The sequence below is a fragment of the Silene latifolia genome, chromosome 4 (assembly GCF_048544455.1).
Source record: "Silene latifolia isolate original U9 population chromosome 4, ASM4854445v1, whole genome shotgun sequence".
In the NCBI taxonomy this organism is placed as follows: Eukaryota; Viridiplantae; Streptophyta; class Magnoliopsida; order Caryophyllales; family Caryophyllaceae; genus Silene; species Silene latifolia.
The window spans coordinates 36,928,722-36,944,299 of NC_133529.1; the positions used below are offsets into that span (position 1 = coordinate 36,928,722).

Consider the following 15,578-nt stretch of genomic DNA (forward strand, 5'->3'; position numbering starts at 1 on the left):
TGTAATACCCCACGTTAATTGAAGAGGTCCAGTGATAGGCTTAAATGACTAGTGCTTAAAGGGATTAGAAGTACTACTTATATAAACAAAGTGCACTTTCTTTTATGGTCATCCATGCAAAAGAACTCCACAGTTAAGTGTGCTTGGCTGGGAGTAGTCTTAGGATGGATGACCTCCTGGGAAGGTTCCCGGGATGCGCATGAGTGAGGACAAAATGTGCTATAAAGGACTTGTGTTGATCTGTGGGCCATGTACACAGCCTGGCGAGTTACCGTGAGTGACCGCTCCCGACCCAGGGTTTGGGCCAGGGTGTTACAGACCTGCTAATTGTCTCACATCGGCTATATTATTAGATTAGTATAAATAAAGGTCATAGTTTTAGTCACCTCTTTAATCGGGACGAGCAAAGGTTCGGTTTAGGGATGTTTGATATGACTCATATTTACGCACATTTAGTCCCCTAACTAGCCTAGTTCCTATGTTTTTTTATTGTGTATTAGGGTCATTTCTGGTCTTTAGCTTCCTATTATGCATGTTCTATGAGGTTTGGTGTCCTTGGTAGGAGAGGAGCACTAACCTTGCCTAAACGGAGTAAAACGGAGCTAAATTGATAAACATATAACGACCAAGCACCAAAGAGGAGACCAATACTAAAGGCCTAAGTCAATAAAACAAGTATTTGGGCAATGACTAAGGATCCCCACGACCCATGAAGGATCCCCACGGATTGGAAGGGATCCATTAAAAGAGGAAATTGCTTGGAACCAAACCAAGAGTTGATTTTTTGGCTATGAAACTATGATAGATCAAACGGCGTCGAATAATCAAGTGATCTAGGCTTTTGAATCACTCCAATAGGAGTTCGGATGAGGAAATGACGTCCGTTTTACAATCCGAGTTCAAATAGACAAGCTGACCTATGATCCGGGCGTCCCAGACTCAGGACGGGCGTCCCAGACTCAGGCCAAACATCCCAGACTCAGGACGGGCGTCCCCAAGCTCAGGATGGGCATCCCTAAGCCAGGACAAGCGGATTGTTAGGCAGTCAAGAATGGAGAGAAGAACCCTGTCCTAGGATCTGAGCGTCTCTAGCTCAGGACGAGCGTCCCAGACCTAGGATCCGGGCGTCCCGATGCCAGCCCGAGCGGAGCACCTTACAGGACCAAGCATGCTTCAAGCCAGGATGCGCGTGTCCCTGGGGAGTTGCTACTCAATCCGCGCATGTCCCTCGGGAGTTGCATATTATCATGCTTCTCTTAGGGTCTTAATCGTCATTTAAGCCCTTAGTAACCTTAATTCTTGTACTTAATCTTTAGTATAAATACCCCATTGTACTACCTAGCTAATAACCAATTCTCTCCTAGATAAAAGCCTCCTTAGTTTAGAAAGCTTTCATTAGGAGTAGATTAGAATAGATTAATCTCAATCATTCTACAAAATTACACATTAATCTTTCCTTAATTATTGTTCAAGTTTATTATTTGGTAATTGAAGATTATTGGGTTATTATTGGAGAATTGACAACTCTTCATCAATCAATCAAGTTTTCTTCTATTATTCTTTCCTTTCCAATTGTTCATCTTAAGTTTGGTATAATCTCTTTCTCTTTTCTCTTTATTGTTTATTTCCTCACTCTTTAATCATGTTTATACTTGTTGTGATGATTGACACCATTGATAACATGTTTTCCATGATAATGAGTGAGTAGTTTCTTAACTAGGACTAGTGGGGGATTAGGGGAGTTAATCATGGGATAGATTTATGCTTAATGAGTTCATATGAATGCTTGCTTATTGTTCTTCAACTTGTGCATATATCATGTTTGATGAAATGCTTGATTGACAACCTAGCATGTTTCTCTTATCCTTTCAACAAGGATTGTAAGATATAAACCAACTCAAGCCTTGTTAGACCTTGCATATTTTTGAATAGGGAAAACCCAAGTCGACTTACATGTGTTGTTAAGTCTTAACCGACTCGGCTCCGAGACGTAAGTTTTCCTAGGAATTGGTTTATCATGCATGTAGTTTAATAGGAAGAATTAAGTCGACTTGTAGGTGTTGTAAAGTCACAAATGACTCGGCTCCGGGACCCAAATCTTCTTATGAATTATAAGACATGAACTAACTCAATTCCAACAATAATAATTGCTTGCATCCACATAACTCATTTATGCTATCTTACCATGATTCCCTTATGATCCCATGACATCCTAGTATCTTTATTAATTGTTTACATCTCTTGATTTATTGCTTGTTTTACTTTATCGCTTCTATTAGTTTAGACTCACCAACTCCAACTCAAATCAATTGTGACACTAGCATAAATTGAGATAGATAGAGTTAGAACCCAAAGCACACCGTCCCGTGGATCGACCTCGACTTAACCGCTATCTAGTTGTTTGTTGAGAAATATAAATGTGTTTGATTTGGAGGTATTCTGATTTCGGGCTACTCGACCGAGTAGCTAAGAATACTCGATCGAGTAGGGCCAGCTCGATCGAGTGCCTAACCCACTCGATCGAGTAGCACTGTTACAGGTACTTTTCCGACTTTAAATTGATTCAGATGTTTTGTTTTGAATATTTCGATACTTATCATGGTTATTGGGGGTTAGTAACATGATTGGGTCGACTTACTAGTTATGCTTGGGTTCGTGCTTGACTTTTAAATGACGTTTTGTGAAAAAAAAAATATTAGTTGGTTCTTATTGCATTCATTTTACTTCCTTAATGTCTACAAGAGAGCATCATTTATTTATTACCAAAAAGATTTGTTATTTCCTTCATGGACTTTCCCTAGTAAGGTTTGCATGTCCTTCATGGCTGTTGATAATCATTCTCATTAAAGTAGCAGGTGTGTATAAGTTAATGTTAGTCGTGATTAGAGAGTAATGTCGATAAAGTGCAATATGTGTCAGGTTAAGTGAGTAAGTTGTTTGAAGGTAAACTTCGGGGACGAAGTTCCTTTTTAGAGGGGAAGAGTAATGTCGCAAAAGAAAAACGCCGAAATTATAACAATTTTACCGTATGTTTGTAATGTTTTATAATGTCTCTGTTACACTTCAAGTACGAGTTTATAAATGTTTTAATAATTTTGTTGAGAAAATTGTATATTTAAGTAAAAGATGAATAATTGACGCGTTATAATGAGAAGATGGTCATAATGAGAAGACAATGTCATGAACAATAGCGGGGTTATCCTTGGTAGTTTTGCGTTATGTGACTATAAATCGCACATTGTTGAATCTGTGATAGGATCGTTTGTTGCATGTGGTGTGTTCGGTAACTCAAGTAGTGGTTTTCAGAGACTTGAATATGTGGTGTGACTGGACGGTTGATGATGATGACTTAGTGGGATAATGCTTTTAGAGTGTTGTGGACCTGTGACGAGTAAACGGTAATGTCAACCTTGGTTTCTTGTCGTGTGGTTTGGGGGAGGGTGAGTTGAACTTCAAGGACGAAGTTCTTTTTAAGGGGGAAGACTGTAATACCCGTCCTTTTGGGACCCGTTGATCAACGTTGACCGATCTTGGGGGCATGTGATAGCCCTTAGGAATGCGTGCAAGAGTTGCCTTGTGTCGTGTTTGGCTTTGGGGATGTGTGGTACTCGATAGAGTAGAGGCTACTCGATTGAGTAGCTTGGGTACTCGATCGAGTAGGGGCCACTCGATCGAGTAAGTTAGTTACTCGATCGAGTAGCGTCTTTCCAGCGAGGGTTTATAATCGTGTTTTGTTAGTATCGCAAATCATTTACGCCGCTTTCCTTCAGACCTAGATGTCGCCTCCCTCCTTTTCCTTCACCATAATTTCTTCCATGGGAGCTTTAGAGGATGCTAGTGCCTTGAGGATGAGTTGCTTGAGTCGGGTAGCGGTCTTAACGCCGATATGCTATGCGTAGGTATGTCATCATCATCATCTTTGTCATTGTTGTTCCTTGTAGGATTGTGATGGTAGTAATAGGCTGTTATGCGATTTGTATAGGGGTTGCTTGCTTGGTTGATGTCATATGGTTGATCGAGGAGTTGCGGCGGTTGACTAAAGGTAGGTTCGCCTACTCAGTTCATGTTGGTTGTTTAGTGTAACGGTCGTTGTATTGTTGTTGTGTCAGTATGGCTGATTGTGTATGGTAATCGGTTGGTGTGTGCTGTTTCTTTGGCTGTTGTTGTAGTGCAGCTGTTTGTGAGTAATTATCTATGGTTCTCGAGGTGCGCCCTCGGCTGAGTGGAGTCACTTGCGGAAGTGGCTTCACGCCCTAGTTTCGCCCTCCATGGAACCCGCTATGGGAGGGGATGTGCACATTAATGGGGCAGGGTTTATCGCTCGGTTTGATGAGCGAGGATTTGGTGGGTACGGCTGCGGTCCCCCACTGGCAGGGCTGGTCCAGTGGACAGTCGGTGACGGTGATTGATTGGAGTGTTGTGGCTTGTGTTTGCGTTCTGTTGTGTCTGTAGTGAGTTTACTGTTGTTGCTATATTGTCAGCAGTACTGACCTTGTGTGGTTGTTTTTTTGTTTGCTTCTGTTATGTCTGCCGTGATCCCTTATGGTGAGCAGTCAGTCTTAGAAGGTGATGTTTTGGATGGTAGCTGGAGTCTTGGCGGGATGAGTCTTCACGAGTCATGACAGGACTAGTCTTCATAGTATTTGATGAGTTGTATTATGTATATCAGTAGCTTGGTCAATCACTTGTAAAATTATTATAAACGTTCTTTTATCGACTTTTGATGATTGCTTTCCTCGGACAACCGAGATGGTGATGTCCTTATATACTAGGGAAGGTCTTATTAAGGCTCCTTGGTATATGGGGGTGTCACAGCATGTGACGACAACGCGACATCATAATAATTCCATGCTATTTGTTCAAGTGAATTGTATCCCGTATTTATTGTGTCTTGCCTTATTTGAGTTCTTTTCTATGTTCATTTTGATATAATGTGGCTGGGAGAACCTTGAGTTACTCCCCACTGATTGTGGCGTTCATGTTTACATGAATGACAGGTATTAGTTGGTGAATTTATGGGGTGAAGACATGTGTGAGCTAGCGAGTACCTTGACCGTTGGACTTTATTTATCTTTTTGCTACACTCACCTACTTTATTTATCCCCAGTTTTGACTATCATGTTTGTATGAACCTTTACTTTATTTCCGCATACTTTCTTTCCGCCGAGTTTTAGTGAATCCCGCGTGTTAAACTTTAACTAGTAATAAAAAGTTTATAAAATTTCATAATCTCCGCTTAAATTTATTAGTTATATTTTTCGCATTATCGCGGGGTGTCACAGTTGGTATCAGAGCCTATGTTACTCCCGACGCACACACGTGTACCCCAAATTTAAACTTGAACTTGTCCTCGGATAATGAATGAGATATGGGTAGAATTAAGGACCTAAGTTGGTAGTCTCTTTGTGTGGTCACGGGGGCCACGGGGGCGCTTGGGAACAAGCGTTTGCATTTGTGGAGTCGCCACCAATTTTTATGGGAAATTGGAACCGTTCGAATACCTCGTGTCATATCAAGACACAAAGTAGTGACATGAACACTAAGAACTCGTACCCTTAGCATTCTATGTCTAGAATGACTCTCGTGGATGCCAATAAACACGGATGTTCACAGAGATCTGGAGTAAGGGGCGAGGGTACGTATTAGGAAGTCCTTTTACTGAACACCTAATCCCGCCCGCCTCGATAGCGGCCTCTACTAATGATTAGCGAAATCGTTCGTGTATGATATGTTGTCGATTATATGCATGCAATGCAACATCCAACATTTTGATCCTAGCATGTGAGAATTAACTAAGTCGGTGAACAGATAATTAGCATTTACAAATGTCGAATTAGGGTTTAGGATTAATTACATGTGAAGAACAAGTAAATAAATCATCCAATAAATAATACGATAAATTAAATAATGATAATTAAAATTACAATAAATTACAATGAATTAGATTGATTTACGTCAAAATTATACCTAAGACGGATAATTTGAGGAAAAGAAAGAAAAAAAATAAATAAAGGTTGGAAAATAAACAGATTAAGGGTGATATTACGGCTACTAGTCGATTAATTACTTAGTTAAGAGATTAGGTCAAAGCATAACGGAAGTTCAGAGACAGAACTCACCCCGGAATAAGCGCAACATTGCTGCGTCCCTTGGAAGAGGCGCAACTTTCACTGCGTCTGTCCCTGAGGTGAGCTCTGGCCGTGAAGTCAGAACTGCGAGTTGTTAATGTTCGTTGGTGTGTTTAATGGTTGATTATTGATATTTGACTCGGATGAAATTGATTTAACATGTTAATAACATATGAAATAGTCATGAAAGCGATAAACATTAATTAAAACGGGTTAAAATGAATTATAAACGAATTATGACTAATTAGGTTAAATTATGAAGACGGAAACGAGCTTGAAGGACGCGACAAACTGGAAATAAACGGTGAAAATATGTACAAAGGCGAATCTCAGAAACTTGATATAAACAAATCGAGTCTCTAAAATCCGAGGTTGATTTAATGGCGAAAACCCGCAAATATTGATTATAAGGGATTTAAACCGTAAATAAAACACGATAATTATTAAGAATGTATTAAAACATCATTATGTATGAAGAAAAGAGAAGAAAATAAGAAAAGGAAGCAAAAGGGAACGGAATAACAGAGAACCGAGGAAGAAGAAGAAAAGCAGGAACGGCAGCAGCCTCTGGAAGAGGCGCAACAGATGCTGCGACTCTTCGAAGAGGCGCATCAGTTGCTGCATTTCTTCTCGACGTCTGCCCACTGTTAATCCGTAAAAAACAGTTTACAGAAAGGGTTTAAGAAATCGGTTTTAAGCATGCTTTCGACGTAAATCTTACATTAATTAGTACAATAAATATAATACAATAAAAAAGATGAGATTTACACCCTCAGACTTACATGTCTGACGAAACTAGATTAACTAAGTTAACGTATAGTGATTGCTCGACTCGAATGTATGTAGAAAGTGCCCTCGTTAGAGGATTTAGATTAAATTGATTGATGTGTAGTGGTCAAATTGGTCGGTCATGCAACGTGACTGGAACTCAGAATGATCTGAGCTTGCGTGGTCGATTGATCAAGCACGTAGGCGTCGAATGCTTAGAGCACAGTCTTTGAATGCAAAGGGAGAAGAGAAGGGCGGACACTCGCGTGAAAAATATGTGGAACGAAGGTCCCTATTTATACTAAAAAATATGGAGAGTTATGAAATGACTCAAACTTTGGAAACAAATCACGGAAAAATCTGAAAATACGCAGAAAAGAGCTGGGGAAGAGGCGCAGCAGCTGCTGCGATCCTTCGAAGAGGCGCAGCATCTGCTGCGTCATTTCCCCAGAGGTTTCCTCATGCGGAAGAAAGAATTCCGCGTTTCTTTTATGGAATTGCGGTGGATCTCTACTTCCTTATTCTCTAAAATAAGATTTTCGGGATATATTTTACCAAAAGATATAAAATTTAACTTATGGAATAAATATCCGGAATATTCTAGGACATTCCGACTCGGCATTTTGAACGGTTTCTTAGAAAATGAAGCGGGTTTTGACCCGGACTCCAAATGAACTCTAATTAATGTCAAAACGACCGTATAGGCGCGTAGATACGACCAAGTGGTAGACACAAATATTTGAGCTATCACTTGACGATAAACTTACGAACTGTCATAAATCATTCCGCATACCAAACATGCGGCCCAATCATCACTAAGTGGCTGGCGGGAGGTGCAGAAATGAGGTATCTACAGAGCCCCCACTTTGACTAAGTCTTGGACAAGGCGAAAGTCAAAGTATAGCCATCAGGTCAATCGAAGATTACAACCTGACGACTATGGCGACGCGAGGCGGCTCAAAGGGGTCTGAGCCAAGGACCTGTCGTCGGGAACATTTTAGAGTCTGTCGACTATCGGGGAGGGTCGTTTAAAGTCCATTAGACTACATAAGGAGGCTCGCCAGCCATAAGAAGAAATCATACCTGAGACTTCTTTCTCGAAACGAATAATATTGAGGACAGCAGGACGTCGGTAGAAACTGCTAGGGGGGAATCTGCTTGTGTCTGCTTCCAAACAAACTCCATCTCTCGAGAAGTGCAATCGGTCGTCTGGAAATCTTGTTGGATAAAAGGTAGTATTTGATAAAAGGGTGTGTTGATAAAACCACTAGAACTCCGCTCGTTGTTGCAAGCGAAATCTCGATAAAAAGATAAAATACTGCGACGGTTCGCAGTCTGCTTGGAGGTAAAATACTGCGACGGCTCGCAGTCTGCTTTTAAAAAAAATACGGGTCCGGACAAAAATAAATGTCCAAAAGAACCAAATATATGATATATGGTGTTGGAGAAGAGGCGCACCAAAGATGGGCCCACAAATAACGAACTCATAACGAACTTTTGAAAATTGAGCTGGAGGGAAGCTGGGGAAGAGGTGCAGTAAGAGCTGCGACTCTTGGAAGAGGCACAACAGGTGTTGCGTCCTTTCCCAAGCTCGTCTCTATCTAAGTAAAAACTCGACAGAATGGGTTTTGTTTCATAATAACAAAACACAATTCTTTCTAAAACTCTCTCTAATTCCGACCAAATTCCGCCAAAATTTGATCAATCCACTCCATTAATCATGACTAATAGAGGTATGTGTTTTATTCTTGCTTTTAGTTCTTGTTTTTGCGTGAATTAGAGCCGAAAAAATTAGGGTTTCCCCTCCCCTTATTTCGAAAATTTGGGGTTTTTTCCCTTATTGGATTTGTTTGATAAAATTGTCATTAGAAATGGATAATTGGCAATGTTAGGAACATAACCATGTATTCTTTTTGAATTTCCGTCAAGTATTGAACGTTTGAGCGATTTTGAGACGGTTTCTCAGCTATTTCGAAAATCGCTTCGAAATTGCCTTTAGGGTTGTCCATTTTTGATGAAATTTAGTTTTCTAGAACCCTCGTTTAATGGGTAAACTCCCTACCATGTCGGATTTTTAATTTGCAACAGCTTTTTCAGGACACTTTTCTTAGGCATAATCGCTATTATAGCGAAATGCGGCCGAATTTTTGACTCAAACCCGTGACTAGGCTTGGACTTATACTTGACTTGACCCTATGTCCCACATGAGTGGTCGGGTTTCGTTCGAAATGGCCAAAGATGGCGGGAACATGCCATTTTTATGGCTTAAAAACTCTTGAAGATGCTTGAAACGACCTTATCAAGTCTCGTCGTGGCTTAATGCGGCCTATCCTACCTTAATTTTGCAGGTGACATTCCTTTTACGTCAGGGAGGGCTTCTAGGACGTAGATTTAGACCCTTCACTTGCTCTTGTAGGAGATGAGAGAAAGGAGGTGGTACAGGAGGAGGCTGAGGAGGTCTCGAGGCGGGCCAACATTGGACGAGGTGGTCGCCAGCTAGTGGGGGCACCCGAGTGGGCTGAGAAATGGGATGGCAGGCATCTCATTTGGGCAGCAGAGAGCCACTTGTCCTACAGCACGGCGAGGAGCTTGGTAAATTTCGAACTTGTCACTTCTTATTTACCTTCCTTCTTCGTTTAACGTTTCCATTTCTCATTTCTTCGTGCTAAAGATAGCATTTTCTTCGAATTGACGCAGGATGCCGGGAACATGAGGTCTTTTTCCGGCTACACTATAATGATGGACGCCTACGAGAGACTGTCGGAGGAGGAGAAGGCCATCATCGAGTTGGGAGCCTTCAGAGCCTTGGTGGGAGCGTGGAGGGCGATCAGGGAAAAGAAGATTCGGGCTAACCATTGCCTGATTCGAGCTTTCCTTGATCGGTACTGGGACACGACCTCGACTTTCCATATGCCTTTTGGAGAGGTCGAGGTCACTCTGGAGGACTACGGCATGATCTCTGGTATGCCGTGTGGAGAGGAGGCTGTGGTGTGGCCGTTGATGGCCATGAGAGTGGACTCAGCCGAGGCGAGGAGGCTGATTGGCTAGAACCTGGTAGAGGGTGCTGCGACCGTTCCTGGGTTGGTGCCGAGTTCTTACGTGAGGGACTACTTTGCGGGTAGGACCCCGGCGACGGTGGTGATGGACGGAAGGAGGATGGCTCCTCCTGCTTGTACTGCGGAGCAGAGGGCTCGTTTGTGGCTCTTGTGGTTCTTATCTTCGCTTTACCTCGGAGACAAGGGGGAGAGGTTGTCGACGAAGCTTCTTCCGTTCCTTTCTGACTTGAGTGACCTAGGTCGGTGGGACTGGGTTACTCCTGGCTTTGCGGTCCTTACTCACTACACGAGGGCCATGGTACGTCCTGAGCTGATGGAGAAGGGGACTTCTCCTTCTACCGTCAGTCCTGGACTCTTGTTGGAGGTATGAAACTTCATTATTTCTTCTTTTATTTCTACTTCTATCGAATTGTGAAAGATCATCATCGATTATTCTTATTGTTTGCAGGCGTGGGTGTACTCCTACTTTCCCTCCTTCGTGCCCAAGAGGGCGGGGCCTGAGCCGAGGGCGTACCCGGTGGTGAGAGACTGGGTAGTGTGTCGTAGGAAGAGCCAACGCTCTTCTTACGATGTTTGTCGACGGGGCGTGAACGCCCTGAAGTTGGAGAACGTAAGTTCTTTTGATTACTTTTCTTCATTGTTATTTCTAGAAGCGATCATAGGAATGACCCTTTTTTTGCTTGTTTTAGTGGGTGCCAAGACCCTGGGTGGACTACCCTGACGCTCCGGCCTTTGTGGCTGAGGTCCTTCGACCTAGGAGCTCGAGTCGGTTGCTGTTGAGGACGTCCATGGGACCTGTGTGGTACCTGGGCGAGCGTTTGACTCGTCAGTGGTCTCGTGACACCTTTGTGGTTCCCATCGACCCTCCACGGACGATGTTTAGGGAGCCTTCTGACGCTGAGAGAGAGGCTGACTTGGCGGACGCTGGTGCTGACGCTCTTCTCCTTCCTGGTGAGAAGTACTCTGAGTTAGTTCACCGGAGGTTGGCGTTCTGGCCGATCGTGGTAAGTATTTTACTTTTCGTTTTGAATTGATTTGATAAATGACGAATGATCGTCGAATGAAGAATTCATTTGAAACTTGCAGGAGATCGAGGTGGCAGGCGTCGAGCCCCCAGCTTACCCGAAGACCCTTGAGTACACAGACGCGGCGGGGATGACGATGATCTCGGAGATCCGCGACTTTAGCGAGGAGGTGACGGACGCTGGCCTAGGCGATTGGCAGCACCTAGTGAGGAGGGTAAGCCCCCAGCTCCGGCTGTCTCTCGTTGTTTCTATCGCATAGGAATGCATTTGTTCTTTTTTTTTTTTTAAACCATTTTGTTATCTCGAACGCAAGTGGCACCGTATCAGTACGTGTCATTGTGGAGGATGGCCAACCGGCTGCGGGCCACGGCCATCGAGGCACATGCTGGTGGTCGAGGATGATAGGTATGAACCTCTCATTCTCTTTATTTCATTTCAAATTTTGTCGCGATTTCTCGTATTTTTTTTGAAATGGTTGAATGAAATGACTGAAATGAGGCATTTCTTTATTACTTGCAGAGAGAGCGTGACCTAGAGCGCGAGCTGGCGCAGTCCCGAGAGGAGACAGCTCGCTTGTTGAGGGAGTAGGAGGTCAGAAACGCTGAGATCGCTGCCCTCGAGGCGACCGTAGCCGAGCTGGGTGGCGACTAGGAGTATCCGCTTTTCCTTTTTGTTGTTGATCGTCTTGTATATACTTTGTACATTTGAACTTCATTTTCAGACTTTTAGACTTGTTTTGGGCGAGAGCCCCCAGTTTGATGTACATATCGTATTTTGGTTGTATATACGATGGCCTGAGTGCCTTTGCTGCTGGATGTTTGTTGTCCCTGCAGGTTAGCTTAGAAGCAGGCTTGGTAGATGACGGTTTGCGCCGTCATGCTGCCGAAGTTTACATAGAATTTACAAATAAAACACACAACGCATGGGTGGCTTAGATTAGCGCAAAATGAGAAAAAGTAAAAAAAGTGCCCGAAGATGAGCAAAAAAAGGGCAAAAAGATGCCCGAAAATGAGCAAAAATGACGAAAATGTGCCCAGAAATGAGCAAAAATGACCGGACGGTAGGGAGGGCTACCCCCTAAAAAAACATAAAAAGAAATGTATTAGTGTGAAATATGTTAAAATGAGGAGTGAAATGATTCCCCCTAAAAAAAGAATAAAAAAGAAAATGAATAAGTGTGCTCGATTGGCGAAAATGTCGGGTTCGTGTCGAAAAGCGTGCCCGAAAAATTAGGAAACATAAATATGGTAATTTATTGGAATTGCCAAAATAATATCCTATAGGAATAGGAAATCATAACCAAAACAAATAAGAAAAGATCTAAATCCGAATTTCACGGAAATCAGCTTGGGGAAGAGGCACAACAAGAGCTGCGACTCTTTGAAGAGGCGTAGCAGATGCTGCGCCATTTCCCCAGCTGGTTAGACCTCGACAGAAATTAGGAAACAACGTTTAGTATAAATAGAGACTTCGGGGAAGCTTTTATTCATACAATTCCCTCATCTTTATTCCGTCTATCTCACAAAAACTCCCATTTCTTCTAAAAAAATTTCAAAATCATTGATGCCTTTGAGAACCATCTCAAGGAGTGGACAAATGAGTTCCCGAACGTTGAGAAACATGACATGGGTGCTTTTAATTTGGGATCGATCTTGAGTCTCAAATTAGTGAAGATTGCGAAACCTTTCTTGGATGCTTGTCTTGACTATTGGGACCCGAATTTCCATGTGTTTGCCTTACCTGAAGGCAATATTTGTCCTTTCCCCAAAGAAATAGCTGCTATTGGAGGATGGGATCCGGAGAGTGCACCCGCTATATCCTTTAGCTCTCAAGGATATAAAAGTAAATTTAGAGACTTGCTTGGATTGACCAAGGCTGAGGTAGACCGTCTTGTGACCTCGAAAGGAGTCCGTATGTTTGACTTCATTGACCGATTTATAAATAGGGAAGACCCTTCTATTTCTTATGTTGCGAGACGCAGGGCGTTCGGGTTTTGTCTATTGCATTGCTATGTCCTTCAAGGGCATGTTGACAAGGAGATGAGAGGGGACCCTCGCTTTCTGAGCCTAGTAGAACAAATGGAGCTGCGCAAGAGCCCAGCATGCCTTTGCTTAGGAGAGATCATTCTTGGTTTGGATAAAAGGAAAGCCAACCGCGAGCTTCCTTATTTAGGAAGTCCCATCATTCTACAGGTAAGAACCCGTTTTTGTCTTGTACCAACCGTTTTTTTATTATAATTTTTTTTTTCGTTTTTGTTTTTTTTTTTCTCGTTTCGGTTGAAATATTGGCACTAATTTCCGTCATCTTTTGTAGGTTTGGCTGATGGAAAGGCTGCGGTTGATCGAGCCCCCAGTCAACGTGCCCGGATATCATGCTCGATCGAGTGCGATGAGAACTAGGCTCTATATGGCGGATTTCACTCGGGTATGTAATTACTGGGAAAACAAATTGAAGAGTGAAGGGGGACCCTTGATCCGGTGGATTGTGCCATGGTGGCATCTCAAGTCAGTCACTGGAGTCTCTTCTTTGGACCTGACACGGTCGGTTCGCGTTCCTGGCTTGGAATTTATGATTTGTATCTATCCTGAGAGGTTGATGAGGCAAGTTGGCCTGAAGCAGAAGATTCCGAAGCTTGATACCGTCTCCCAAACCGCCGCGGCACATACTACAGAGACTTGTCGGGAATGGGCGATTAGATGGGCTCAAAGGAACATGTGGTTCATACCATTTCCTACTGGCTCCTTGTGGGTCTCTGACTCATACTTGCAATGGAGGAAGGTTGTCACTCCTGAAGAACGTGAGAAATTGAGGAAGCGCGAGCCTGTTGACTATAAGATTCGCGAGGTGACAAAAGAGAATCAGAAGCACTTGACCGAGGAGGAAGAAGAGGCCGGATTCTGAGTCGTTCATCGGTCGAAGAAACCGAAGACCGCTCATGCCGTAGAAACGGTGGTGGATCGAAATGACAAGTCTAGACCGCGAGAGAGACCTTTGGTGATTAGGTCGGAGATAGCACAAGAGCACCCCACTCATGGTCGAGACAAAAAGTATGACAGGGGTGACAAAGGCAAAGGGAAGATGGAAGAATAACCTTAGTCGGATTATTATTTATTATTATTATTTAAGGTGTAATAAACGTCGAGGTTTTTAGAATCCTAGCCTAATATTTACTTTCAGCATTTATATTATTTGGCATATTATTATTATTTATGGAATAAATGAATAAAAGATTTATTAGTTAAGAAACTATTATAATTCCTTTTATTATTCTTGTCGAATTTCAAATGCAAATGCAAATGTTCTTCTATTTACAATTAAAATAACGGGTTGTATCCTCCGAAGGATTGCCTATGTATTCATTAAAAATGAAATCAAACCATGTGCGTAGTTCGAATAAATGTAAAAGAATAATTGTTCGAAGCAAGAGCTTGTAATGAACTTTTAGAAAATAAGCATGAGCTTTTTTTTTTTTGGTTAAATGTAAGTTATATTATACCAAAAGTGATCACCAACAATTACACCAACTGTTTTTTCATACAATCATCGGGCATGAATCAATCTAAAAACAATAAACAATTAAATCCATGCTTTGTATAAACCACTAATCTTTCTACAACTATTTAAGCCTTGGAGCCTTAGTCTGATGTCCTGTTGCACCAAAAGAATCAAGTTGCTTGGCCTCATCAGCACCCCTTCTACCCTGCATTTGTTATGCATATCCCATAATCTGTAGACTAGAGCCTGAATGACAGCACCTATCATCTGCTTTCTTAGAATACTCCTCATTCTCAGTTTCAACCACCACTGAACCACATTCCCAGTAGGAACATTGATCTTCAGGGAAGCATTAATCAATGATAGACATTCCCTGCTATAAGCGCACTCAAAAAACAAATGAGCATGACTTTCATCTTGATTGCCACAGATACAACAAGCAATATCCTCACAAATATGCATCTTATGCAACCTGTCCCTAATAAGCAGCCTGCCATGGACCACAAGCCACCCAATAAAACAATGCTTAGGAGGACTCAGCCTATTCCACACAAAAGGATTCCAATTAACATTGTTATGAGAGGTCCCTAACCAAGTATATCCTGCTTTAATAATATAGATGCCTCCGTGTGTTAACCACCAGTCACCACAGTACCCTTGCTTCAGTTTATCTTTCACAGCACATAACTTCCTCCAAGACCAGCTTGATCCAGCATTAGGAACATAGTCACACCACCCCCCCAGTTTTCATATACACAGCATGTATCCATTTGACCCACATATGGTCTTCTTTCTGGGCAATCCACCAGATATACTTACCCAGGGCAGCATAGCTCCATCTTCTTAAATCAATGATACCTAAACCCCCTTCTTTCTTTACAGTACAACAAGTATCCCAAGCAATTAGAGCAGGCCCTTGAGCTACCTCTTTCCCTTGCCATAAGAAACTACGACATATAGCCTCAACCTTATTCAGAATGCTCACAGGTAACACAAAAATGCGTGCCTAATAGTAGTGTAAATTGCTGAGAATAGACTTGATTAAAGTCAATCTTCCTGCATAAGACAACTTACGAGCACCAATGGCCCTAATTCTGTCAACTACT

The 15,578-nt window shown here is 42.4% G+C and overlaps 1 protein-coding gene across 1 annotated transcript; it reads right to left on the reverse strand.

Moving 5' to 3' along the window:
* Window positions 1–14,553: 14,553 nt before the first annotated feature.
* LOC141651388 (uncharacterized) lies at window positions 14,554–15,311 on the reverse strand. Its single transcript, XM_074459103.1, has 2 exons — window positions 15,292–15,311; window positions 14,554–15,175 (listed from the first exon to the last, which is right to left on the reverse strand). The coding sequence occupies exons 1-2, from the start codon at window positions 15,309–15,311 to the stop codon at window positions 14,554–14,556; spliced, it is 642 nt and encodes a 213-aa protein (XP_074315204.1).
* Window positions 15,312–15,578: the final 267 nt, after the last annotated feature.

Excerpts from the sequence above, each read along its gene's own strand:
- LOC141651388 (XM_074459103.1), bottom strand. The coding sequence starts at position 15,311 with ATGGAGCTATGCTGCCCTGG. Across the intron at positions 15,176-15,291 it reads ATGGAGCTATGCTGCCCTGG|CTGGTCTTGGAGGAAGTTAT; the intron begins GTAAGTATATCT and ends TGCTGGATCAAG.